The sequence below is a fragment of the Grampus griseus genome (genome assembly GCF_964374135.1).
Source record: "Grampus griseus genome assembly, chromosome: 6".
Taxonomy (NCBI): domain Eukaryota; kingdom Metazoa; phylum Chordata; class Mammalia; order Artiodactyla; family Delphinidae; genus Grampus; species Grampus griseus.
Genome location: NC_139000.1, coordinates 6323110 through 6347284, shown reverse-complemented (window position 1 = coordinate 6347284; position 24175 = coordinate 6323110). Strand labels below are relative to the sequence as shown.

Below are 24175 nucleotides of genomic sequence, written 5' to 3'. Positions count from 1 at the left end.
GAATAGGATGGGAAAAGGTCCAAGAGGAAGGTAGGAGCACAGTACATAGGGCTTTGAGGTCAGAGTGAAAAGGGCAGATTTTTTCCTAAGGGCTTTAGGAGCCATTGACAGGTTCAAAGCAAGACCAACACGATTCAGTCTGCTGTGAAAAGACCACCTGTCTCTGTTGTGGGGAGAACGGATCAGGGAGGACCAGGGTGGATGCAGAGGACTCCCTGGGGGCTGCTGTGGTCACCCATGTGATAGGTGATGGTGGCTTGGATTAGGGCGTGGCCAAGGAGAGGAAGACAGCTGAAGAGTACTTGAGTGTGTTTTGGAGATGGGGCCGGCAGCCTGTTGATGGGTCAGACGTGGAGGCTGAGGGAAAAAGGAATACAGGACAAGCAGCTGGTGGAGGATGGTTCCTCTTCCTGAGATAAGGGACCTTGGGGGAGGAACACATTTGGAGAAAACAGTCCAGACTTAGGCTTTGACCGTGTAGGTGCTGAGACGTCTGGTCAACAGCCAAGTGGAGGTGTCCAATGTGGAGCCAGATGCAGGGGCTGGAGAGAGAAAGTCATCTGGGGCCAGAGAAAGTCATCCGGGGCCAGAGAAAGTCATCCAGGGCCCTCTCACTCAGGGAGAGAGGACAGAGAGCGAGGGGGTCTAGAACGGAGGCTTGGGGTCGATCAGCATTGCGGAGGGCGTGACAGGGAAGACATGGCAACCGAAGAGGCTAACACTGGAGAGGTAGGAGGTCATCTAGCCAGGGGACTGAGCTCCAGGTCAATACACGAGGCCTTCCCCGGCAGCTGAGAATCCAGAAGGGAGGCGTCAACTCCTTACAGTAAATTCAGAGTGTGGACACGAAGGCTGAAGAATAAATGCTTACTGGGCAGGCTCTGCTTTGGGGTAAGGGGGCTCACACTTTTTTTTTAAATTTTTGCTCACACATCCCTTGGCACGTTTTTAGATGAACATATATTAACATAGAAACTTCTTATTATAAGTTTAAGTGATTGCAAAAGATGCAATTTCCTGTCTATTGTAAGCATGGACATTTTAGGGTAACACTGTTACTCTGTTCTTCTAGGTCTGCTCAATGGAATCTGAACGCCATAGCAGGCTTACCTGCCATCACCCATTATAAAATGCATGAACAAGTCAGAGGTTTACAATCAGTTTTCGGTACTTCAACTCACACTTCCCCCATCAGAGGTCACCCTAATGAAGTGTACTTTCTGCCTAAAAGTCGTTTATCAATCATTCTACCTTATTTCTCTGCAACAAAGGTATGTATATACTGCAAATTAAAACTTCATATAAAAGTTTTTTCTGGTGACCACAAAGCTCTAAGTGTTAAAATATTTCTCTTGGGGCTTCCCTGGTGGCACAGTGGTTGAGAGTCCGCCTGCCGATGCAGGGAACACGGGTTCGTGCCCCGGTCTGGGAGGATCCCACATGCCGCGGAGCAGCTGAGCCCGTGAGCCATGGCCGCTGGGCCTGCGAGTCCGGAGCCTGTGCTCCGCGGCGGGAGACGATGCAGCGGTGAGAGGCCCGCGTACCACAAAAATAAAAAAAATATATATATATATATATTTCTTTTGGATTGCTGTGTATTAGTACACGGTCAATCAAACCAACATAAATGGGTTACAATTTTTTTTCACAAAAAAATTATTAAACCAAGAATTAAGATTTTATGGAAAATCCATCTATTAATGAGATGGATGGGGTTCTCTCTCTTTTCTTTTTCCATTTACTTTGTGTATCCACTGGGGAAAATTACTGAGTGATTTTTCTTCTTTCCAGGGGGCCAGAGGTAAGACAGGGGAGGTGAGAAAGGAACCTGCAGGAAGCTGGGCCACTGGGGTCTTGCTCAGGGAGGAAAGAGGAAAGAGGCTACGTTTCCACTGTACAGCACAGGGAACCATATTCAATATCTGGTAATAACCTATAAGGAAAAAAGTCTGAAAAACGGAATCACTTTGCTGTACACCTGAAACTAACAAAACCTTGTAAGTCAACAATACTTTAAAAAGAAAGAAAGAAAGAAAGGAAGGAAGAAAGAAAGGAAGGAAGGAAGGAAGAAAGAAGAAAAGAAAGAAAGAAAGAAAGAAAGGAAGAAAGGAAAGAAAGGAAGAAAGAAAGAAAGAAAGAAAGAAAAGAAAGAAAGAAAGAAAGAAAGAAAGAAAGAAAGAAAGAAAGAAAGAAAGAAAGAAAGGAAGAAAGGAAAGAAAGAAAGAAAGAAAGAAAGAAAGGAAGAAAGGAAAGAAAGGAAGAAAGAAAGAAAGAAAGAAAGAAAGAAAGAAAAGAAAGAAAGAAAGAAAGAAAGAAAGAAAGAAAGAAAGAAAGAAAGAAAGAAAGAAAGAAAGGAAGGAAGGAAGGAAGGAAGGAAGGAAGGAAGGAAGAAAAGAAAGAGGCCGAGTTTCTGGGATTGGCACCCTTACAGTGATCTATCCCACGTGTCCTGACAAGCTTTCTCCACCAGGGCTGGTGTGAGCAGGTGGCCTGGCGGCCAGGCCCTCGTTATCTGTTGAACCTAATCGGGTTTCCTGCTGGCTCTGGGACAGAGGCCGCCTCGGGCATGCAGTTGGTCAAGTCCAGCGCGTCCCCGGGGTGCAGCTGTGAGGGATGGAGGAGCACCTCTGTGGCCTCCAGGGGATTTGCAACACGGGCTGGGGCGGGTGTGAGGAGAGCAGGAGGTTGAGACCATCAAAGTTACAGAAACTGGTTCATTCCTTCTGTTCCTAGTGGAGTAGTTCTGGACATGTGACCTCACTTCTCTGGGTCTCAGTTTCCCTATCTGTAAAGTGGGGATCACAACAGTCTCTTCCTATTGAAGTTGGGCATACCAATGGGCTGACGCATATAGAGCCCTTACCGCTGCAGACAATAAGAGGTCAGGAAGATCTCTTACTGTGACTGTCACCGCTTTTGATTCTCTCAGCAAATTGTGTGAGGCTCACAAGTCAGGAGAGACTGTTTATTTTTTTTAAGATTTTGTTGATATGGACCATTTTTAAAGTCTTTAATGAATTTGTTACAATATTGCTTCTGTTTTGCGTTTCGGTTTTTTGGCCGCGAGGCATGTGGGATCTTAGCTCCCCGACCAGGGATCGAACCCGCACTCCCTGCATTGGAAGGCAAAGTCTTTAACCACTGGACCGCCAGGGAAGTACCAGGAGAGACTGTTTAGACCACTAGTGCTTGAAAGGAAACGTCTGTGTCTTTAAGGATTGTACATGGTGCTGGAAGGAATCGATGGCATTGGAATTACAAAAGCTCAGTAGCTGGTATTTATGACTCTAAAGATAACACAGGGCTTCCCTGGCGGCGCACTGGTTGAGAGTCCGCCTGCCAATGCAGGGGACAAGGCTTCGTGCCCTGGTCCGGGAAGATCCCACATGCCGCGGAGCGGCTGGGCCCGTGAGCCATGGTCACTGAGCCTGCGCGTCCGGAGCCTGTGCTCCGCAGCGGGAGAGGCCACAACAGTGAGAGGCCCACGTACCGCAAAAAAAAAAAAAAAAAAAAGGTAACACAAAATACAATGTCCTGCAAGAAATGAGAAAGTTGGCACTGAACAATGGAAGCTCATCAGAGTCCTCACCACCCCCCACGCCCGCCCTCCTCCTGTTCCTTCCCCGTCGGGCCCCTCGCCTCCCCAGCCACAGTGGCACATCCACGCCCACCCCCCCATTCTCAGATTCCTTTTCCTCCCTCCTGCTGCCCCTGCTCCAGTTCAGGCCACTGTCTTCTCTCCTGGAATACTGCCCAGCCTTGGACTCAGTCTCCCTGCCACAGTGCTGGCCTCTCCAACCCCAATACAGGGCCAGAGTGGTCTGAACAATCACTGCCCAAAGCCCCCCTGGGGCCTTCTGGCCCCAGGGTAAAGCATGGCGCAAAAGGCCTTGATGATTCGGCCCCTGGCTGCCATTCCAGTCTCTCCTGTTTTCACAATCCAGCTGCCTGAGCACCTGGGGCTCCCAGGTGCGTACTACCCCCTGCCTGGAGCGTTCATGCAGACCGCCTTCACCTCTCCCCTCCTCACTTGCCCCAATCCCCTTGGGTAATTTTTTCCCATTCTTCAGGTCAAAACTGAGACGTGGAGGAGGAGAGCCTTCCCCGACCCGCCCGTTGGGTGAGGTGCCTCCTCTGTGCATCCCACATCACAGCACTGACCGTGCTGGTCATAAACTGTCCGTTTGCCCATTTGCCTCCCTCACTAGACGGACAGCTCTGTGAGGGCAGAGACTGTGCCTGTCCTATGCCCTGCTTTATTTATTTATTTAAAAAAATGTTTTTGGCTGTGCTGTGGCATGCAGGATCTTAGTTCCCTGACCAGGGACGGAACCCGTGCTCCGGCAGGGCAAGCGAGGAGCCCTAACCCTGGACCGCCAGGGAATTCCCCTGTGCCCTGCTTTATCCCCAGCACGCGGCACTGGATCTGACACAGCCAGTGTTTGTTAAATATTTGTGGATACACGGGCTGATGAGTGAACTCAACCAACTTTGGCAAAGCCTGGGCCAGCGTTACCTGGACAAACCCAGCAGCCATCGTGATCTTTGATCTGACCATGTCATTCCCTGTGTGAAACCTTCTGTGGCTCCCTATTGCCCCCCAGACAGAGGCCTTCCCCTTCCAGTCTCTGCCTAGCTCTCCATCCTCATTCTCACCAGCCTCCACCATGTGAAATACTTTCAGTTCCCCAAACTGCACATCCTGCATATTCTGTTCTCTGCATAGAACATCCTACTAATCAATTTTTGCTTGTCTAACTCCTTGAATTCTCAGTTCAGGCTGAGAGCGTTCCCTGCTCCATGGCCTCGGTGCTTCTCTGACCGCTCACTATTGGCCCTTGCCCACTGACTGCCTCCCCCAGAGCCTAGAAGCTCGAGGCGGGGGCGGGCAACCCCGTCTCCTTCCCTGCTGTCTCCCAGCATCCAGCAAGGGGCCTGCCTTGTAGCATGCTCAGTGAAAGAATGCGCTTCTGGGTTTGATGTGCACACCAGGGCACGTCTGCCTCGGTGTAGCCCCAGTGTTCAGCCTGGGGCCAGGCGCCCAGGGCACCCTGCAACTGTTTCAGGAAGGCACGCAGGGTGGGGAGACTTGAGAAACGCTCCCGATAGCTCCAGGGGAAGTGAAGGGAGGGATGACAAAGCAAAGTGTGAAGGATCTGAGAAGCTCTTAAGAAAAAGAAACCGTAAAAGGTAGCCGCCCCTTTCCGTGGCTCTCACAAAGATGGTGGCGCAGAGCCACGCCCCTCGCCAACAAGGCCTTCCCACGGTGCGGGGTGGGGGGCTGCGGGCGGAGGTGACGCACGGATCGGAAGTCCGTCCCCAAGCTCGGCCGCCCGAGCGGCCCTAGCAGCGTCTGTGGCTGGCCGCGAGCTGGGCGATGCATCCGGCTGGGCTGTTCTGGGTCGCCGCGGCGCTGCGGCTGCTGCTGGCGGCCCACGTGGCGGCGGCGTTCGAGCCTATCAGCTTGGGCATCGCCGTCGGGGCCGCGTCGGCCCTCACCGGCTACCTGTCGTACAGGGACCTGTACTGCCGCTTCGCCGAGTGCTGCCGAGAGCAGCCGCTCAACGCGTCGGGTATGGCGGGTCTGCCCCGGAGGGGCTCGAGGGGCGCGGGGTCAGCCCCGCGCGGGCGTCAGCGCCCGGCACCCCACGCTTACCCTGAGGTGGGGTGGGAAGGAGGAGGGGTGGGGTCTCGGCCCGGACTGCAGCCTCGGAAGCCGTGTCTTCGGAGACAGATTCTCCGGATCGTGGGGCTCTGCCCAAGTTCCTTTCTAAAAGCTTGGATTCCTTGCGATGACAGTAAGAAGAAACTGAAAGCAGCAGCCCTTCGGCGCCATGTCACCCCTGTTAAGTAGTTTTCAGATGTGCAGCGTCTGCCCAGAAAGCCCACATTTGGCCCTCGGTTTTCTTACAAGCCGGAAGGGGTGGCTGGGGAAATAGCAAGCAGCTGAGTGAAGAGAGGGCCAGTCCTTGGATGAACGAACACATTTAGTTTCCTTTTCTAGTCCATTTCCTTGGAAGTGGCGTCGTGTGACTGCAGCCCGTGTGGTTCTGCCTCAGCGCTAACCCTAGGGTTTGGCAGAGACCCTGCTGGACCGCTTGCTAACCTGTGCCTCTCACTTTGGCCAGCTGGGGAGAGCGCTGCTTTCCTGGTGCACGTTTAATGTGTATTTTTCTCTCTTGTTCCCGGGCTGGCTCCTGCAGCCCTCAAGCTGAATTTGGAGGAGAAGCTCTTTGGGCAGCATCTGGCCACAGAGGTGATTCTCAAGGCGCTGACTGGCTTCAAGAACAACAAAAATCCCAAGAAACCACTGACTCTTTCCTTACACGGCTGGGCCGGCACAGGGAAGAATTTTGTCAGCCAAATTGTGGCTGAAAATCTTCACCCAAAAGGTCTCAAGAGTAACTTTGTCCACCTGTTTGTGTCGACCCTGCACTTCCCTCACGAGCAGCACATAAAACTGTACCAGGCAAGGAATTCTGTTATCCCATCCCCTGGCCTCTCGCACCCATCCGGGCGACCTGCTCCCTGACTCCGGCCTCTGCTTCTTTCCTTTGCACTCCGGTAGCCCCAGGCCCCTGCACACTTCCCCCACCCTGGCAACCCTTTGCCATTTGCAGAACTCTCCTGCAACTTTTTTTTCTCGCTGATTCCAAAATAATACAGCTGGGTAGGTGATGTTATTTCCATTAAAAGATGGAGGCAAGAGCAGCAAGGCGACTCGCTCCTTAGAATTTTCGTGCAAATCAGAAACTGGGACCCAAATCTCCTGACTCCCAGTCCGCAGGGTAGCTGTGTTGCGCAGTGAGTATGTTCAGTATCCCCATCACAGCCCTTGGTTAAGTGGAGCAGGTCACACGATTCGCTTGGACATGACTTCATTTAAGGCTGCTTCTGTGATGCAGCGTCAGCTTGGCCCACATTCTGGGCGTTGCTATGTTAAGTCGTCCAGTAGGGCTCTCATTTAAATGGACGTCCTTGTGAAAGTTCGCATTCCTACTGTTAGGTGAGGACTGAAATGAGGAATAGAAACTGAAAGAGGAAGTGAAAGTGGATATTTGCCCCATAAACTGTAAGACAGGGAAGACTACCGAAAAGAGAGAATGATTTTCTTATTTACCAAATTCTGTCATAAATCCCTAGAAATACAGGAAGAAACGCTTTTTGTGAAATGTCATCTAGGTCAGCACCTTTGTTCACTGCACCAGTAAAAGGCACTGGTCTCGGGATGCTGTGCCGGTCTTAGCCTAGTTTCTTATGCCTCAGTATGTCTGGTAAAATTAACGTGAGATTCCCAGCCACAGGGAGATGAAAATTACGGGTTGCTTAACAGTGAAATGATCAATATTCATGTATCTTAGACCCCGATACCTTTAAGAAGTCACATTTGGCACGTCATTTGAGTTAGGAAAACACGTGTTTGCATTTTAGCACCTATCTCTCTGCCGGTTTCCACTTCTTATAGATGAAGTTTTGGAAAAGCTCTCAGACAGTGAGTGGAGGTTAGGGTGCGATTTTTCTTTGTTAAACCCCAGAGAGCTCTGATTTTTCACCTTCCTGAGTATGAGGCACAGTGGAGTGCTTCTGCTCCCCTGGACATATCTTCTGAGTCCCTGCATCCTATTTCTTCTCTTATGGTTGGTCTAGGACCAGTTACAGAGGTGGATTCGGGGTAACGTGAGTGCATGTGCGAGCTCCGTGTTCATATTTGACGAGATGGATAAGTTGCACCCGGGGGTCATTGACGCAATCAAGCCGTTCCTAGATTACTACGAGCAGATTGACGGTGTGTCTTACCGGAAGGCCATCTTCATCTTCCTCAGGTCAGTGGGAGGTGTTTCTCCGAGGGCACACAGCCCTTCATTCTGCCAGGGCTAGAAGGAGGTCCCGGCAACCTCAGCAGGTCCCAGGGACAAAAGTGCCAGCCTGGCAAAAGTGACTTACGGACTTCTTTTACTTTGGGGTTGCTAGTGTCAGCACGGCACAGGGCAGGGGAAGGGGGAAACGAATGAAGGAAATAGTAGATAACAGGTAATTTCATTACTTGCACATGTTGCCTCTGAGGGTTATAAAAAGTGGTAGTGGGCTTCCCTGGTGGCGCAGTGGTTAAGAATCCACCTGCCAATGCAGGAGACACGGGTTCGAGCCCTGGTCCGGGAAGATCCCACATGCCACGGAGCAGCTGAGCCCGTGCGCCACAACTACTGAGCCTGTGCCCTAGAGCCTTCGAACCACAGCTACTGAAGCCACAACTACTGAGCCTGTGCTCTAGAGCCTTCGAACCACAGCTACTGAAGCCCGCACGCCTAGAGCCCATGCTCCGCAACAAGAGAAGCCACCGCAATGAGAAGCCCACGCACAGCAACGAAGACCCAACGCAACCAAAAATAAATATATATTAAAAAAAAAAAGAAAAGTTGTAGCATGACACACCGAGTTCTGAAAAAGATTTTCAGTTCCTGAGGGCAGGTGCTGTTTTTTTTTGTCTAGTAGCACTTAGTAAATATTCCTTGGTTGAGAATAAACCTTAGAGAAATATCACAATCTGATTCCATATTAGAAAACTCATAGTGTTTCCTGATATGTGACATTTGTAAGAAGTCATTACAACCCTTTAATACATACAGACTGGCTTATATAGTTGACTTTTTTTTTTTTTTTTGCAGTACGCAGGCCTCTCACTGTTGAGGCCTCTCCCGTTGCGGAGCACAGGCTCCGGACGTGCAGGCTCCGCGGCCGCGGCTCACGGGCCCAGCCGCTCCGCGGCATGCGGGATCTTCCCGGACCGGGGCACGAACCCGCGTCCCCTGCATCGGCAGGCGGACTTAACCACTGCGCCACCAGGGAAGCCCTATATTTGACTTTGAAACAAGCTGTATAGGGACCTCCCTGGCGGTCCAGTGGTTAAGACTTTACCTTCCAATGCACGGGGTGCGGGTTCGATCCCTGATCGGAGAGCTAAGATCCCACATGCCTCGTGGCCAAAAAACCAAAACATAAGAAAACAGAAGCAGTATTGTAACAAATTCAATAAAGACTTTAAAAATGGTCCACATTAAAAAAAAAAAAGCTGCATAGAAACTGAAAAAAAAAAGAATAAACTTAGAGCAGGTACGTTTCCTGATTAGAGAGAGAAGTCTTTTTTTTAGCTAATTTTTATTGGAGTATAGTTGATTTACAATGTTGTGTTAGTTTCTGCTGTACAGCAAAGTGAATCCGTTTTACGTATACATATATCCCCTCTTTTTTAGATTCTTTTCCCATATAGGTCATTACAGAGTATTGAGTAGAGCTCCTGTGCTATACAGTAGGTTCTTATTAGTTATCTATTTCATGTATAGTCGTGTCTATATGTCATAGACAGAGAAGTCTTAACGTGTGATTTTAATCTTCGTTTCTTTGGCAAACTCAGCAATGCAGGCGGGGACCTCATAACTAAGACGGCCCTTGACTTTTGGCGGGCAGGGAAAAGGAGGGAAGGCATCCAGCTGAAGGATCTGGAGCCCGCGCTGTCTGTCGGAGTCTTCAATAACAAACACAGTGAGTGCCCCCGGCGAGGAGCCCTCACCCTGCCCGCCGTCACCGTGTGTCTCTTTAAGCCTTTCGCGAAACCACAGCATCCACTCGCCTCCGTGCCTTGGTTGAAGTAGGGACTTTTTCGGAGGGCATTCTATTCTACAAGCTAGTTAGCAGGGGTAGCCAACCGATCCTTACACGAGGCTTGACCGAAAGAGCATCTTGGGGGCTAGAGCCGTGAAGAATGTGCTGGGCCCTGTTAGAGCAGCGAGCTTGGCCGGGTGACAGGGACAGTAACAGGCGAGAGACCCAGCTGTGCCTTGTTTCCCAGGTGGCCTGTGGCACAGCGGACTGATAGACAGAAACCTCATCGACTACTTCATCCCCTTCCTGCCCCTGGAGTATAGCCACGTGAAGATGTGCGTGCGGGCAGAAATGAAGGCCCGCGGCTCTGCCATCGACGAAGATGTCGTCACCAGAGTGGCCGAGGAAATGACGTTTTTCCCTAAAGACGAGAAAATCTACTCAGACAAGGGCTGCAAGACTGTGCAGTCACGGCTGGATTTTCACTGAACGCTTATCCAGACGGGGTGAGACGCGGCTGGGAGCCCAGGGAACTCGGGGCCTGGCCTTTCCAAGCACTTTGAAGACCTCTCCAGGGTTTGCACATTTGCACCTGTGGACTTGCGGGATCTGGAAGGTTCTAAGGGTTGATTTGTGAAATACTCATCTGTTAAGGGTACTTGTCATTTTGCACAGCACAGCAACCCAGCTGTTCATTGTGGTTGAAGATGAACTGTTGAAGTCCCTCCCCTCCCCTGCCACTACCACTTAACTGACCTTGACAGAATGACAGAAGTGCCTTGAAAACAGCTGTGTGAGTGAGACCAAGGACTCTTTCTGACCCAACGGTACCCACACCTCAGAAGCTGAACTGAAGGAGTTCGAGGGCCCTGCTGCAGTCCAGGGAGCACTGGGTTTTCACCTGCCAGAAACATTCTTCTCCTCTAGTTCTTTTTCTTCACAGAGCGCGTTCACCGACTTGAAGTATTTTCAGGTAAAAATCGGTGGCACCTTCAGGCACAGCGTCGTGTGGGAGGACCTGGGCCCACAGGCCGAGCACGCAGCTGGGGGAACCGCCTGTGTGTGGCATGGGGGCTCCACGCCAGGGCCCTGCAGCCAGGCGGGACGGGCAGGACCTCTCCGTCTGTCCGTGCCTTTGCTGCTGACAGCCCTGGTCATGGAATTCCTTCTCCCAACTCTCACTTGGACTTATCGCAGCCTTCCTTGTATCACCTCTACTCCTTAACTTCAGCCTCGGCTAGATGTACCCCCAGCCATAACATCCCTAGAGTCGGATCAGAACGCGACTGTTGGCTTTGAGTCCTTGGTTCCCACGGTGAGATGTTTGTCTGTTACAGTTTACACGTGGGTCAGTCTCTCACGTGACTGCACGGAACCATTTGAAATCCGTAGGACAGAGTCATTCTCCACGGATGACACGTGCCGACTGAGCGGTCAGCTTGCAGGTTCTCGTTGCCAAAGTGGAAGTATTGGACACTACAAGTGCTCGAGTTTTCAAGGATATGTATATTTTTTATAATGTTCTTACTTCTGAATCTTAGATAATAGAAATATGGGACATTGCTCATTTTAAAACATGGGAAGGAGTAATTGCCTGTTCCTTTATCAGATACTCGTAAGGTTGCGCCTCCTCCTGGTGTCATCTGAGAAGGATACCCTGCATGGCAGTGTCGGGCTGGGCTGCCCTGGCCACTGGGAAATACGACTTCCACTCCAGCCAGTGTGAACCGTTTTATCTTGTAGTTGCAATGCAACTGCAGACATGTAATGAGAACATGCAGCTTTTTTCTATATAAGACGTGGCAGAATGAATGTTCCTCCCATATGGCAATGCCTTATAGAGGATCACACTTAGTCTTTAAAAAATGCCAAGGTGGGGCTTCCCTGGCGGCGCAGTGGTTGAGAGTCCGCCTGCCGACGCAGGGGACGCGGGTTTGTGCCCCGGTCCGGGAAGATCCCACATGCCGCGGAGCGGCTGGACCCGTGCGCCATGGCCGCTGAGCCTGCGCGTCCGGAGCCTGTGCTCCGCAGCGGGAGAGGCCACAACAGCGGGAGGCCCGCGTACCGCAAAAAAAAAAAAAAAAAGCCAAGGTGAGGCTTAAAATTTTTAGTACATGTTCTCAAGTTGGAGCTAAGTTATGTTTCTTTTGTCACCTTTTGGGTGTCTGGTCAGGAGGAGATAAGATTTTTTGTTATGATGCAATAAACCCAACACATGTTGGTTACCTTTGGACTGCTGTTACTGATTTGTAACTAGAAAAGGCCACAGTTGCTCATGGCCCAGTCTCCCCACCCCACGTAAGATGTAGACAAACTTAAATTGACCTACTGAATGTCAAATAATAAAGCCTAAATTTTATCACGTGAGATGCCACTTGCAGATTTTTTTCCTGGTTTATTTGGTAGCTCTGAAAAGTCTGAGCTTAGAATAAAGGCTCTTCGATAACTCAGGTGTCTTTAGGCTCACCGTACCCTGGACACGCTGGTTGGCATTCTTTACCTCATAAAGAATCAGTATTTACCTTAGGGACTTCCCTGGTGGTCCAGTGGTGGAGAATCTGCCTTCTAGTGCAGGGGACGTGGGTTTGATCCTTAGTTGGGGAACTAAGATCCCACACGCCACAGGACAACTAAGCCCACGTGCCACAATCAGAGAGAAGCCCGCACGCTGGAACTAAAGACCCGACGCAGCCAAAAATAAATTAAAAAAATAAAATAAAATAAAAAGTATTAGACCTTCAAAAAAAATTTACCTTAAAGGCTGTTATCCCCAAACAAATACAAAGTTAAATTGGATTAGATGATGGGTTCTACTCCATCGAATTTTCATGGATGAAAATATCATCAGAAAGAGCTGGTCGTCTTCCTAACAAATATATTCTCCTAAAATTAACATAGGAAGGAAACTGAGGCACTCAAACGTGACTCACAGCTGCCATTCTGAACCTGAGCAAGGCCGAGCTCAGACCAGGAAACCTACTTGCCTGGTCTTGCCTGCCCTGAAGCGGTAAATAATGAAATCCTTGTTATGTTAACCAGATTTCAGCTTAATCCCTTAACCTGGGCTCTTATTTTTGACAGTGATTTGTTAACACCAACTCTTCCCAGGACTGAGGATGGAGCCCTTTCTAGAAAGCTGAGACCCTCTTCTCCATCACGTCACCCACTCCTGTAATTTCCCAGTTGGAGGTGATCATCCCGTGAGGCTGCCCTTCTCCGTCTGGGTCTCAGGCTAACGTCTCTTCTGCTTCACCCCATGCTGCCTCGTCTCAAAGACTGAACTTTCCAAGGGGCGTCAGGGGACCCCTGTGTTCCCTACTTAGGGACTCCCAGGTGCTGGGGCTGCCATTTTCAGATGAATGGTTAGCCCTAATCCCGGGCCGTGACAACAGGCCAGCTTCAGGTCAACATCAAGCACCTTCCTACGTTCAGTGCTGCCTTAGGGGGCCTGGGCGGGTGGGTAGCCATGAGGCAGAGGGGTCCAACCCGTCTTCTGTGCCTGCTAATAACTGCCCCTGCAAGCACTGTGCAGACGCTCATATCCCACAGCAGCCCTCGTAGGCACATAGGTGTGTTGCACAAAACAAGGCGTGTTTACGCTCCGACACTGCTCTGTACTCCTGCCCGGCTTCTCAGCGGGAGGTATGTCTGTAGACTTGAATGAACTCCACAGCTGAGTGTCGGGAGCTCCAGGGCCCTCCTTGATGGACTGTGACCCCATGGGCAGCTGAGCAAGGAGCCGGAGCTGCCAAGGTCCTCGGAGTCCGTGTCACACTCCCCTCCATTCCAGCCTGGGCTGCACAGTTAGGTCTAAATTCACAGCTTAGGGACTTCCCTGGTGGCGCAGTGGTTAAGACTCCGCCTGCCAACGCAGGGGACACGGGTTTGAGCCCTGGTCCGGGAAGATCCCACATGCTGCGGAGCAACTAAGCCCATGCGCCACAGCTACTAAGCCTGTGCTCTAGAGCCTGCGAACCACAACTACTGAGCCTGCGTGCCACAACTACTGAAGCCCACACGCCTAGAGTCTGTGTTCCACAACAAGAAAAGCCACTTCAATGAGAAGCCCACGCACTGCAATGAAGACCCAATGCAGCCAAAAGTATAAAATAAAAAAAAATTTTTAATTAAAAACAAAAGCAAGTCACATGAATGTTTAAAAATAAATAAATGAATAAATAAATAAATTTTATTTAAAAAAAGAATCTGCCTACCAACGCAGGGGACGCAGGCTCGAGCCCTGGTCCGGGAAGATCCCACATGTTGCAAAGCAACTAAGCCCGTGTGCCACAACTACTGAGCCTGCGCTCTGGAGCCTGCGAGCCACAACTTCTGAGCCCGAGTGCCACAACTACTGAAGCCCACATACCTAGAGCCCGTGCTTCACAACAAAGAGAACCCACAATGAGAAGCCTGCACACCGCAACGACAAGTAGCCCCAGCTCGCTGCAACTAGAGAAAGCCTGCACACAGCAACGAAGACCCAATGTGGCCAAAAAAAAATTTTTAAAATTAAAAAAAAATGTATTCACAAATCATACACAATTTTATTGTAAAATGGTAGCTGTTTGTATTAATAAATAAAAACACTGTTCTCAGCATCCTGGGGGGCAGCTGAGCTTTCCTAGAGGTTTGGGGAGTTCTGATAAAACAATGAAAATTATTAATCAGTGAGGAAGGTTTTAAGAAAATATGGCAAAACCTGGTACAGAGTGTGTGGCTCATTTAGGAATGGAAAGCAGAGAAGGGCCTTTGCAAAGCTGACTGACCGGCCAGTGACAAGCTGCAGATGCTTTTCTTTCGAGGAAATTCTGTTTCTAACAAATTGTTCACGACGTTACTAAGATCATTCCCACACTTCACAATGCTACTGTGATGAAAATTCTTGGGGAGGACATTTAGATCTTGTCTGTGATGGGCCTGAGTGTGTCCCCTTACACACTTGTCCTTCTATAAACACTTACTGCCCTTGCGATGGTCATCCTGGGACAGATCGGCTCGCTGCTAGAGCCTCCGTCCCCAGTACAGTGACACCATCCTACAGAAGACAGGCTGAGGACTCAGGCTTTTTAGAAGTAAAGACATCACAGTGTATGTTGTAATGACAGGAACTTAAAAACACACACAAAGCCAACAACTTAAGAGTCTGAAAAGTTTCTTCATAATGTTAAAAACCATTTTAAATAAAATTATCACATTTTCAGTAAAACTGATTCATCCTTCCTTGAAACAGAAACACCTGAAATTAAAACATGATTTTTACAAAACCATGAGGCCTGGCACAGGTGGGCTGGGGGCTGGCTGCTCCCGCTTCTGCAGGCTCTGGGGCTGTTTCCACCTGTCATGCGTCACCGACGGCCCGCAGGCCCTGCCCGATGAAAATAACGCCCAGGAAAACGCCTGTCCTGTCACACCGGAATAATTCATTTTACTCCTCTTCCGGGACCAGAGCGGGGATGCGGGAAGCGACATCTCTGGTGCCGTCAGTCATCGTAGTAATAATCTAACTTGGTGAACACAGTTTTGCAGCCTTTGTCAGAGAAAACTCTCTCCTCTTTGGGGAAAAATGTCATCTCCTCGGCCACTCGGCTTACAATGTCCTCGTCAACTTCGTAGCCTCGGGTCTGCATTTCGACCCGGATGCACATTTTTAGGTGTTTATATTCCAGGGGGAGGAAGGGAACAAAATAATCAATGAGATTTCGGTCAATTAAGCTGCTGTGCCAGAAGCCACCTGGGGAAAAGAAAAAGGTGCTGTTCATCCATTGTCCACCCACCCGTCCACCTGTCCACACACATCTGCTGGGTGTCAGCCATGAGGTGGAGCCCCGCACCTGCTCTCATGGGGCTCACGGCCTAACGAGCAGACTAGCCAGTGAGCTCACCCAGGGCAACCACGAGGGGTGATGCTCCTGTGAGAGCCAAGGGCAGGGTGATGCTGCAGTGGGCAGCCTCTGCCCACTGAGGCAGAGGGAGGAAGTGGGAGGCCTCTCGAGGTGTGACCGCTAAGATCTCAGGCGGGTACCCTTCCTATGCATTTATTAAAATTTTTAGATATGAAAAAAAAAAAAGGATCTGAAGTGGGAAAGGGGCTCACCACCCACCCTGGAACAAGCAAGCAGGCTGAGTAGGAAAGGGAGCAGGTTCACAGAAAGTGAAAGGTGAGAAGAGTCCCCAGGGAAGGACCAGCACTCTGGAATCTTGGAAATTTGCGACTGGCTGGGGTGCCGGCAGCTGGGATTAGCAACAGGGTAGAGACCCACTGCGGCTGCCGGCATGTCCCAACCCTCCAGAGTGTTTGCGGGACCAAAAGCTAGAATCCTCAGTAATGTGTGAAGACAGCGCTCTGATATGGCCACAGGGCTCGCACTTTCCCTGGATGAGGCCTGCCTCTGCCCAGTCTCAGGTCCTCTGAGATTCCCGGCCTCTTGACCCTCCCACTTCCCCTTCCGAGACGACGCAGCACCCATTGGACCATACTCAGCATTTCTTCATGAGGACGGTTTCCCTTCCGCCTTGCCGCTTCACCTCTGTGCCTTAACCCTGGTCTGCCTCTGACACCAAGTCCATCCTGTATTTTTCCCCCACACCACCAAGTGGTTCTCTGAGCCCACCTGCTTTCAGCTCAATTCTGACACTCTCTACCTGGAGACTCCGTCAGATCCCACAGGTTAAGGACGCAGCCCCACAAGACCGTCCCCTCCTTCAGCCACCAACCAAAAGTTCGGGTTGTCACCTGTGCTTCTGAGGTTCCAATGACCCCCTCCTTGGGTTCAATTAATTTGCTACAGCAGTTCACAGAAACTCAGAGAAACATTTTCTTACTAGATTACCGGTTGATAGTATGTGGGAAGGGGCGTGACCCGTCCATGAACTCTGAGCACATCACTCGCCCCAGCTCTCCACGTGCTCACCAACCTGGAAGCTCTCCAAACCCTGTCCTTTTATGGAAAATTCTTTACATAGGCACGGTTGATTAAATCACTGGCCATTGGCGACTGATTCAACCTTCAGCCCCTCTTCCCTCCTGGGAGGGCTAAAAGGGCTGGAGACTGAAAGTTCCAACCCTCCAATCAAGGGCTGGTTCCCCTGGAAGCCACCCCCCACCCTGGTATTTTCCAAAAGTCACCTCATTAACACAAACTCTGATGTGGTTGAAAGGGGTTTGTTAGGAATAGCAAAGACACCATTATGGCTCTCATCACTTTGAAACTCCAAGGGTGTTAGGAGCTCTGTGCCAGAAAACGCAGATGAAGACCAAATATACTTTTCTTACCATCAATCACATCTGGGGTTTATTCTTTTCTTGCCCAACGGTGCTTTGCACACAACTGGTGCTCAATAAACATCTGACTGCCTGGAGGCGGTGGGGTCTGCGGCCGTGGGAAAGCCGCACACGGAGCGCCAGGCAGCAGCGGAGCAGCGGCGAGCCGGACAGCCCTGGCCAGCTCGTTGCCGGCAGGCCTGCCCTGTGCCGGGTGCGCCGGAGGCCCGAGGCAGGGGAGGGAGCAGAGCCAGGCAGACGTGGACTGGCCACCCAGTAAACAGACGATCCCGGGTAGTGCCGGGGCCTGTGAGCACTGAGCTGGGGCCATCAGGCAAGGAGAGCAGAAAGCTAATCAGCCAGGGAGTCAGGACGACAAGGACCCGCCACACAGAGGCCCCGAAGGGTGCTCAGGTGGACTGAGTGACTTTACAAACCACCAACCGACCAGCGACCGACCACTCCGCAGTCTGCACCCTCAGCCTGACCCCCCCCCCCCGGAACTGCACTGGAACGTCAGCCGCCTGCTCTGCATCTCTGCCTTCAGACGAGTCATCCCTTGCCGGACGCGCCCCTCTTCATCTCCCACGCTCTCTGCAAACCTCCTCCTCCTGCAGGTCGTCCCCTAAACGGCAGTGCCACCCTGCCAAGTGCTCAGGCCAGATTCTCGATTCGTCTCTCTCATTCCCACACACAGTCCCTTAGGAAATCTTATTGTTTCCACCTTCAAAATACATCCCAGTCAGACCCTGTCCCACCTCCCCCACGGCTGCCACGCTGGGCTGAGCCGTCAGCATCTCCCCCCAGGTTGTTGCAGCCACTCCTCGCTGGCCTCCCTGTCCCTGCTGCCTTCAGTCTGTTCTCCACCCGGCAGCCAGGTGGTCCTGTTAAAACTAGGTCCAATCAGGGAACTGTCTGCTCAAAACCCTCCAGGGGCTCTGTCTTCCAGTTGGAGCCAAGCCCAAGGCCCTCCTGTGGTTCCCCAGGCCTTCCACAATCTGCACCCCACCCCAAGCTCCACCTCTCATCTGACCTCCTGTCCCCTGCGTTCATCCTGGCCCAGGCACACTCCTGCCTCAGGGCTCTCGCGTGTGCTGTTCCCTCCCATGGAATGCTTTTCCCTCCCGTGTCCACATGGCTCCCTCACTCCTCAGGTCAGCCCAGATGTCACCCTCACAGTAAGCCTTCCCTGACCACTGTATTTAAAACTGCAGGGACTTCCGTGGTGGCGCAGTGGTTAAGAATCTGCCTGTCAGTGCAGGGGACATAGGTTCGACCCCTGGTCTGGGAAGATCCCACATGCCACGGAGCCACTAAGCCCATGCACTACAACTACTGAGCCTGTGCTCTAGAGCCCGCGAGCCACAACTACTGAAGCCCACGTGCCACAACTACTGAAGCCCACGCGCCACAACTTACTGAAGCCCATGCGCCTAGAGCCCATGCTCTGCAACAAGAGAAGCCACCGCAGTGAGAAGCCCTCGCACCGCAACGAAGAGTAGCCCCCGCTCACCGCAACTAGAGAAAGCCTGTGCATAGCAACGAAGACCCAACACAGCCAAAGATTAATTAATTAATTAATTTAAAAAATTTAAAAATAAATAAAACTGCAGCTCACCCCCGTCTCACACCCCCCAACCCCTATTTATTGGTTTACTTTTTCCCTATTGCGGGAAAAGGGGAAGATAAATCTCTACCTCTACGTAGACATGGGTCCCAGCATCTGACACGTTTCCTTACTTGTCATCATTAGGATAGAGAGTAAGGATTTCTGTTTTGGCTCACTGCTGTGTCCCCAGTTCTTGGACCAGTGCCTGACATCTAGTAGGTGCTCAACAAATACGTTGAGTGAACGAATGAAAGAGTTCAGCCATCTGCCTAAGGCTGGAGTCAGGACGTGGCTGAGCCAGGCCTGCCCAGATCCGAAGCTCATCCTCTGGAACCCTCTGGAACCTGCAGCGTGGGTTCTAGGCCAGAACCACTTGCTGTGGTGTTCCGGGGCTGGGACTTCTACTGCATGTGTTCATACTTCTGGCATGCCAAGAATCTACTCAACATACTACAAAATATTTTGTCTTTCACCGTTAACATTCCACTTGCGTGAATTGACATAAAATACCCCATTACTGTTCACGTAACTCGGAAGTGCTATGAATTTCTCGGCGAGTCTGTTTCAGAGGAGACCTTCTGATTTACAGTTTCAGGAACGAACCTGAGCAAATGGTAGCAATCAACCCACAGGGCTCACGGATCTGACCCAGTGAGTGAGTCTCCAACATGCTGTCTTTCCACATCCAAGGGTTCAAGGCCAAAAGTGAATGTGTCAGGTCACTGGCAAAGCAATGAGCTTGGAATAGAGACACCTAATAGGCTGTGTGTCCTTGGGCAAGGGGCTCTCTCTCTCTGAGCCTCAGTTTCCTCATCTATAAAATGAGGACAATAATAGTTTCTACCCCAGGAGGATATTATGGAGACTAAAGGAAACATGCAGGTAGAGTTTCACACAGTGCCCAGCACAGAACAGGGGCCCAACCACTGCTTGGCTGTCACTCTCGGGCACAGACCCTCAGGGTTCTAGGTTAATGTGCAGAAAGAAAGGGACCTAACGGGCCCATCTCCTCCATCAGAGGCTCCCCAGCAGCCTTCCTTGTTCCACCACCCGCTTTTACAAGGGAAAATGATTTGCCTGAAAAAACCAGGAAACGAGTTTTCAAGATCTTGATGATCAACAATGTCCCTATTCCTTTAAAACAGCATCTCCCAAACTTGTGTATGTGCAAAAGTCACCTGGAGTTTGTTAACACAGATTCCCTCAGGAATGTGGACTCAGTAGGCCTGGGGAAGGGACTGAGAATTGGTATTTCTAACCAGCCCCCAGGTGATGGTGAGGTCGTCAATTTAAAACTTAGGGGCGCGGGATCATGAAGCAGGGGGATGTTGTGCTGGGAATGGATGGCCTCGCTTACTGTTGTTTTTTTTTTTTTTTGGCCGCACTGCACTGCGCGTGGGGTCTTGGTTCCCCAACCAGGGATCGAACCCACGGCCTCTGCATTGGAAGTACGGAGTCTTAACCACTGGACCCCCAGGGAAGTCCCCCCACTTACTGTTCTTGTTATTGAAGGCCGACACAGACAAGGCATGCTCCATATCTCTGAGCTTGATCTCTTCCCTCTGCTTTCCACTTCTCCAGAAACCTAAAGCCACGTCTGTGATCCTTTCTGCTCCAGCATTGCTGCAAAAGAATTCTAGTGAATAAGGGCTGGTGCTTTCCCCCCAAGCCCCCAGGCTGGGGCTCAGAGCTCTTCAAACCACGTCCCAGCCCCGACTTTACCTGAGAAATATGAAGATGGCTTTCTGATAGGAGACCCCATCCAAGTTGTCGTAATAGTCTAGGTAAGGCTTGATGGCATCTATGAGGCCAGCATGCATCTTGTCCATCTCATCAAATATGAAGACGGACCTCGCACAGGCACTCACGTTGCCGCGAATCCACGACTGTAACTGATCCTGAGTGACAAGGGGGAAGAGCCAATACAGATGCTCAGAAGTGCGAGCGCCACCACCAAAGTGAGCATTATTAACGCTACAAACGCCTCTATGAAGGCTGCATTTGCGGACTGCTTCCTGTGTGCTCCCCACTGTGCTAAGAACTTTATAGAAGCTCTTTTGTTTCTCACCACAACGCCACACGGTGGGCATTATCATACCCATTGTACAGATGAGGAAACTGAAGCACAGAGAGCATAGTCAACTGAGATTACAAAATTTGCCCAAGATTACAAAATTAGTATGAGACAGGGCTAAGATCTGAATCCCACCCTGCCTGATTCCAAGGCCCCACACTCTGATTGTAATTCTTGTCCTGCAACATGTCACGTCGATGCTGTGTCACTGAGCTGCTGGGCCTTTGTCGTCAAAACGGCAATGTTAATACGTATCCTGTGTACACCAGCCTTCTTGGAAGAAGGCAGAGACCAAGTAACCTCTTTTCTCATTCAGTCCTTAGATCAGCCTGGAGAAGGGGCTCTAACTTTCCAATGGGGGAAGTGAGGAGAACTCCAGAGCACACACACTTGGGGATGACTGTGGTGAGGCAACACTCTTGAGTTTCTGGAACAATGCCTGGAGGTTGCTGAGATAAATTTGCTTAAGTGGAACACTCCCTAAGAACATATTTAGGTACTTCTTATATTAAACAATCAAGATAAGAAGGAGAAAGGACTCTTTACATCAGAAATTTGAACTATGGTTCTATACAGTTCTTTCCCAGATGTAAGGAGAAAGAATTAGCTATCTGTTTCTGAGGAAAAATCTGTAAGTTACAATGACTTGACTTCTTATGATCTGGCGTTTTGCCTGGCTACTCGGACCATGGTTACAATGTTCCATGGGTACATATTTAACTTAAGCAGTAACTCTGCTCTGTAGGTATGGACTAACCTCTATTTACACAACGAGAACCTTAGGGGAGCTGAAGTGACTTGCCCGAGTCCACAAAGCGAACCACCTTTTTTTTTTTTCTTGCGGTACGCGGGCCTCTCACTGTTGTGGCCTCTCCCGTTGCGGAGCACAGGCTCTGGACGCGCAGGCTCAGCGGCCATGGCTCACGGGCCCAGCTGCTCCGCGGCATGTGGGATCCTCCCGGACCGGGGCACGAACCCACGTCCTCCGCATCAGCAGGCGGACTCCCAACCACTGCGCCACCAGGGAAGCCCCGCGAACCATCTTTTAAACAAGGATTCCTTCATGTCTGGCAGGCTCCAGCAACCAAGGTCTTCCCATTCTGCTTCTCCCACTTACAGACAACAACAGAGAACATGTATCGAGCACTCACTACAGGTAAGATGCTTTTCTAGGCACTGTTCATACAGTGTTTTATTGTGACCTTCCAAAACCCATCAAAGTAGTTGCTACTGTGTTCCCTATTTCACAGATGAGGAAACTGAGGTGTAGAGAGATTAAGTAACTTGCTCAAAGTCACACAGCTATTAAACAGTGAAGACAGAATGCTAACTAGGATGACTAACTCATCTCTGTTTGCCTGGAACTTTCTCAGTTGTAGCACTGAAAGTCCCACATCCCAGAAACTCCTAGACAGTCGGTGACCCTGATGCTCTCCCAAGCCAAAGGGAAAAATGTGTTCGCACAAGTGAGGATTAAAAAAGGCAACAGTTAACATTGATTTGAACGCTTATGTGCCAGGCATCCCGTTACATACTTGACACACAGAGCTCAAGAAATCCTCACAACTGCCATTTGACAGACGAAGAACCTGAGTCTCAGGGAGGTCTTGTGACCTTCCCACAATTACACAGCTGTAAGGAGCCTTAGGGCTCAAATCCAGGTGTGCCTGCCAACAAAGCCAGACTGTTAGGGAGTTAAACCGTAAAAGCAAGCTTAGGCCTCCCTAGAAACATTTCCTCTTTTCTAAAACATGTCAGATTTGACCATCTTTAAACTGGATTTGATTATGTCCATCTCTCAAATCCTATGACCCCACTTACTATCACACTGAGCCTGTTTTCAGAAACCACCATGAGCTTTGATGGTATAATTGCTTCCTGCATCTCCAACCCTCTGTAAGTTCCACACTTTTCAAAGGGGAACTGACGCATTTTCAGGGCTCACTCATTTCAACACGGAATTTCCAAATCCCGTTCCCCAGCAAAGAAACCCCAAACCCAGCATCACCCAGAAAGGATCCCGAAATCTGGCCCTTGCCTTATACAGGGTGATGTCGGAGATGTGAGGGAAGTGCAGTGTGGCCACAAACAGGTGGACGTAGTCACTGTTCAGACCACCCTCGTAAATATTCTCTGCGATGATCTTGCTGACAAAATTTTTGCCGGTGCCCGTCCACCCGTGTAGGGAGAGGGTTAGAGGTTTCTTGGGCTTCGGGTTGCTTATGAAGCCAGACACAGCATTTAAGATGACTTTCTTTGCAAGATGCTGTCCAAAGAGCTTGCTGTCCAGATCCTTCTGCAGCGCTGGGAAAAACAAAGCCAGTCAGGCGGGGAGGAGGGGGACACACGTGGCAAAATGCAGCCCAGTTTACAGGCTCATGTGAAAGCCAGCAAAGCCCGCTAAGCTCTTCAAGCGTCTAGTGAGACGCGGATGTACGTAAGCACTTGGCTCAGGTGACCGGCGGGTCCAGCAGGTCCTCTGTCTGCTAGTCCTGCCCGTTCCCGAGCCCTCCTTCCTGAAGAGACCCTTGGCTCCAGTGCCTCCGCCACCAGCGTGAGCCCCTCATCCCCGCTCGGTCCCTCCCACCCCACGCCCCGCAAGGAAAAGGGCGGCGGTTCGGCCCCCACTGCTCCGCGCCGGAAGAGTCCCCACCAGCCTTCCCGTCTCCGGCGAGGAAGGAGTAAAAACTCTCTGGAGTTAGTTTCCAATCGTCCACACTCCCAGTTTCTGAGCGAAGGTGCCCAAACAGCAGCTGGCCTCCGCAGCTCTCCGACCAAAGTCCGGTCTGCCTGTGGCCGTGGCCCAGGAGCCAGGCCCCATCCCGCACTCCGGTTCCGGGTCCAGCCCCCGCCGGCCTCAGCGCTGCCCGGGCTTCCGGGCCTCCTGGACCCCAGCCTCTGACCCCCGCCCCAGCCCTAGCACCAGCCCCCAGCCCCTTCCCCATCCTACCGTCCCGGCTGAGGCTCTGCTTCTGGCTGCAGCACTCGGCGAACAGGCAGTAGAGGCGCGGGTAGGAGATGTAGCCGGTGAGGACGCCGGCCAGGGCCAGTGTCAGGCTGATGGGCTCCACCGCCCGCACCGCCAACGGCGCCAGCAGCACCAGGCCCAGTGCGGCCCGGCCCAGCTTCATGCCCGGACCCGCGCCGTCCCGCGCGTTCTCACGCCTACCGCAGACCGGCGCTACCGCCAGACTGCACTTCCGGTCCCTCCCGCCGGGGTCGCTATCTTTGTAGCGGGCGGACCTCCTCCGACGCCGGCGGCCGCCATCTTTGTGAGGGGCACGGCCCTTGCCTGCTTTGGGCGCTGGGGCCGCTGGAGGGGCCCAATTTTGTTTTTAATAAAACATTTTGGGGAACAGTTTTACATTTATAGAAAAGTTGACAGGACAGTACAGAGAGGTTCCTTATTACCACACCTCCGCCCGCACAGTTTCCCCTATTATTAACATCTTACATTAGTATGTTACATTTGTTAAAATTAATGAACTTATATTGCTAGATCGTAACTAACTAAAGTTTCTTCATATTCCCTTAGGTTTTACCTAACGTCCTATTTGTGATCCGGGATCCCATCCAAGATGCCACATTATATTTAGTTGTCATGTCTCCTTAGCTCCCCTGGGCTGTG

General features: G+C 51.1%; 2 protein-coding genes across 4 annotated transcripts; one reads left to right on the top strand and one right to left on the bottom strand.

Moving 5' to 3' along the window:
* The first annotated feature begins 5364 nt into the window (after positions 1–5364).
* TOR1B (torsin family 1 member B) lies at positions 5365–11959 on the top strand. 3 transcript variants are annotated; one of them, XM_082656153.1, is made up of 6 exons: positions 5365–5573; positions 6204–6469; positions 7648–7823; positions 9413–9540; positions 9848–10106; positions 10276–11959. In XM_082656153.1, exons 1-5 carry the CDS (start codon positions 5378–5380, stop codon positions 10087–10089), a joined length of 1008 nt encoding a protein of 335 aa, XP_082512279.1. In that variant the 5' UTR covers positions 5365–5377; the 3' UTR covers positions 10090–10106; positions 10276–11959. The 3 variants fall into 3 exon arrangements, with proteins under 3 accessions (XP_082512279.1, XP_082512278.1, XP_082512280.1); XM_082656152.1 differs by having other exon boundaries at positions 9848–11959; XM_082656154.1 differs by lacking the exons at positions 9413–9540; positions 9848–10106; positions 10276–11959 and adding an exon at positions 8131–8638.
* A 2779-nt stretch (positions 11960–14738) lies between these two features.
* Positions 14739–23744, bottom strand: TOR1A (torsin family 1 member A). The gene is made up of 5 exons (XM_082656155.1): positions 23498–23744; positions 22586–22851; positions 20196–20371; positions 19969–20096; positions 14739–15334 (listed from the first exon to the last, which is right to left on the bottom strand). The coding sequence occupies exons 1-5, from the start codon at positions 23676–23678 to the stop codon at positions 15084–15086; spliced, it is 1002 nt and encodes a 333-aa protein (XP_082512281.1). The 5' UTR covers positions 23679–23744; the 3' UTR covers positions 14739–15083.
* Between the last annotated feature and the right edge of the window lie 431 nt (positions 23745–24175).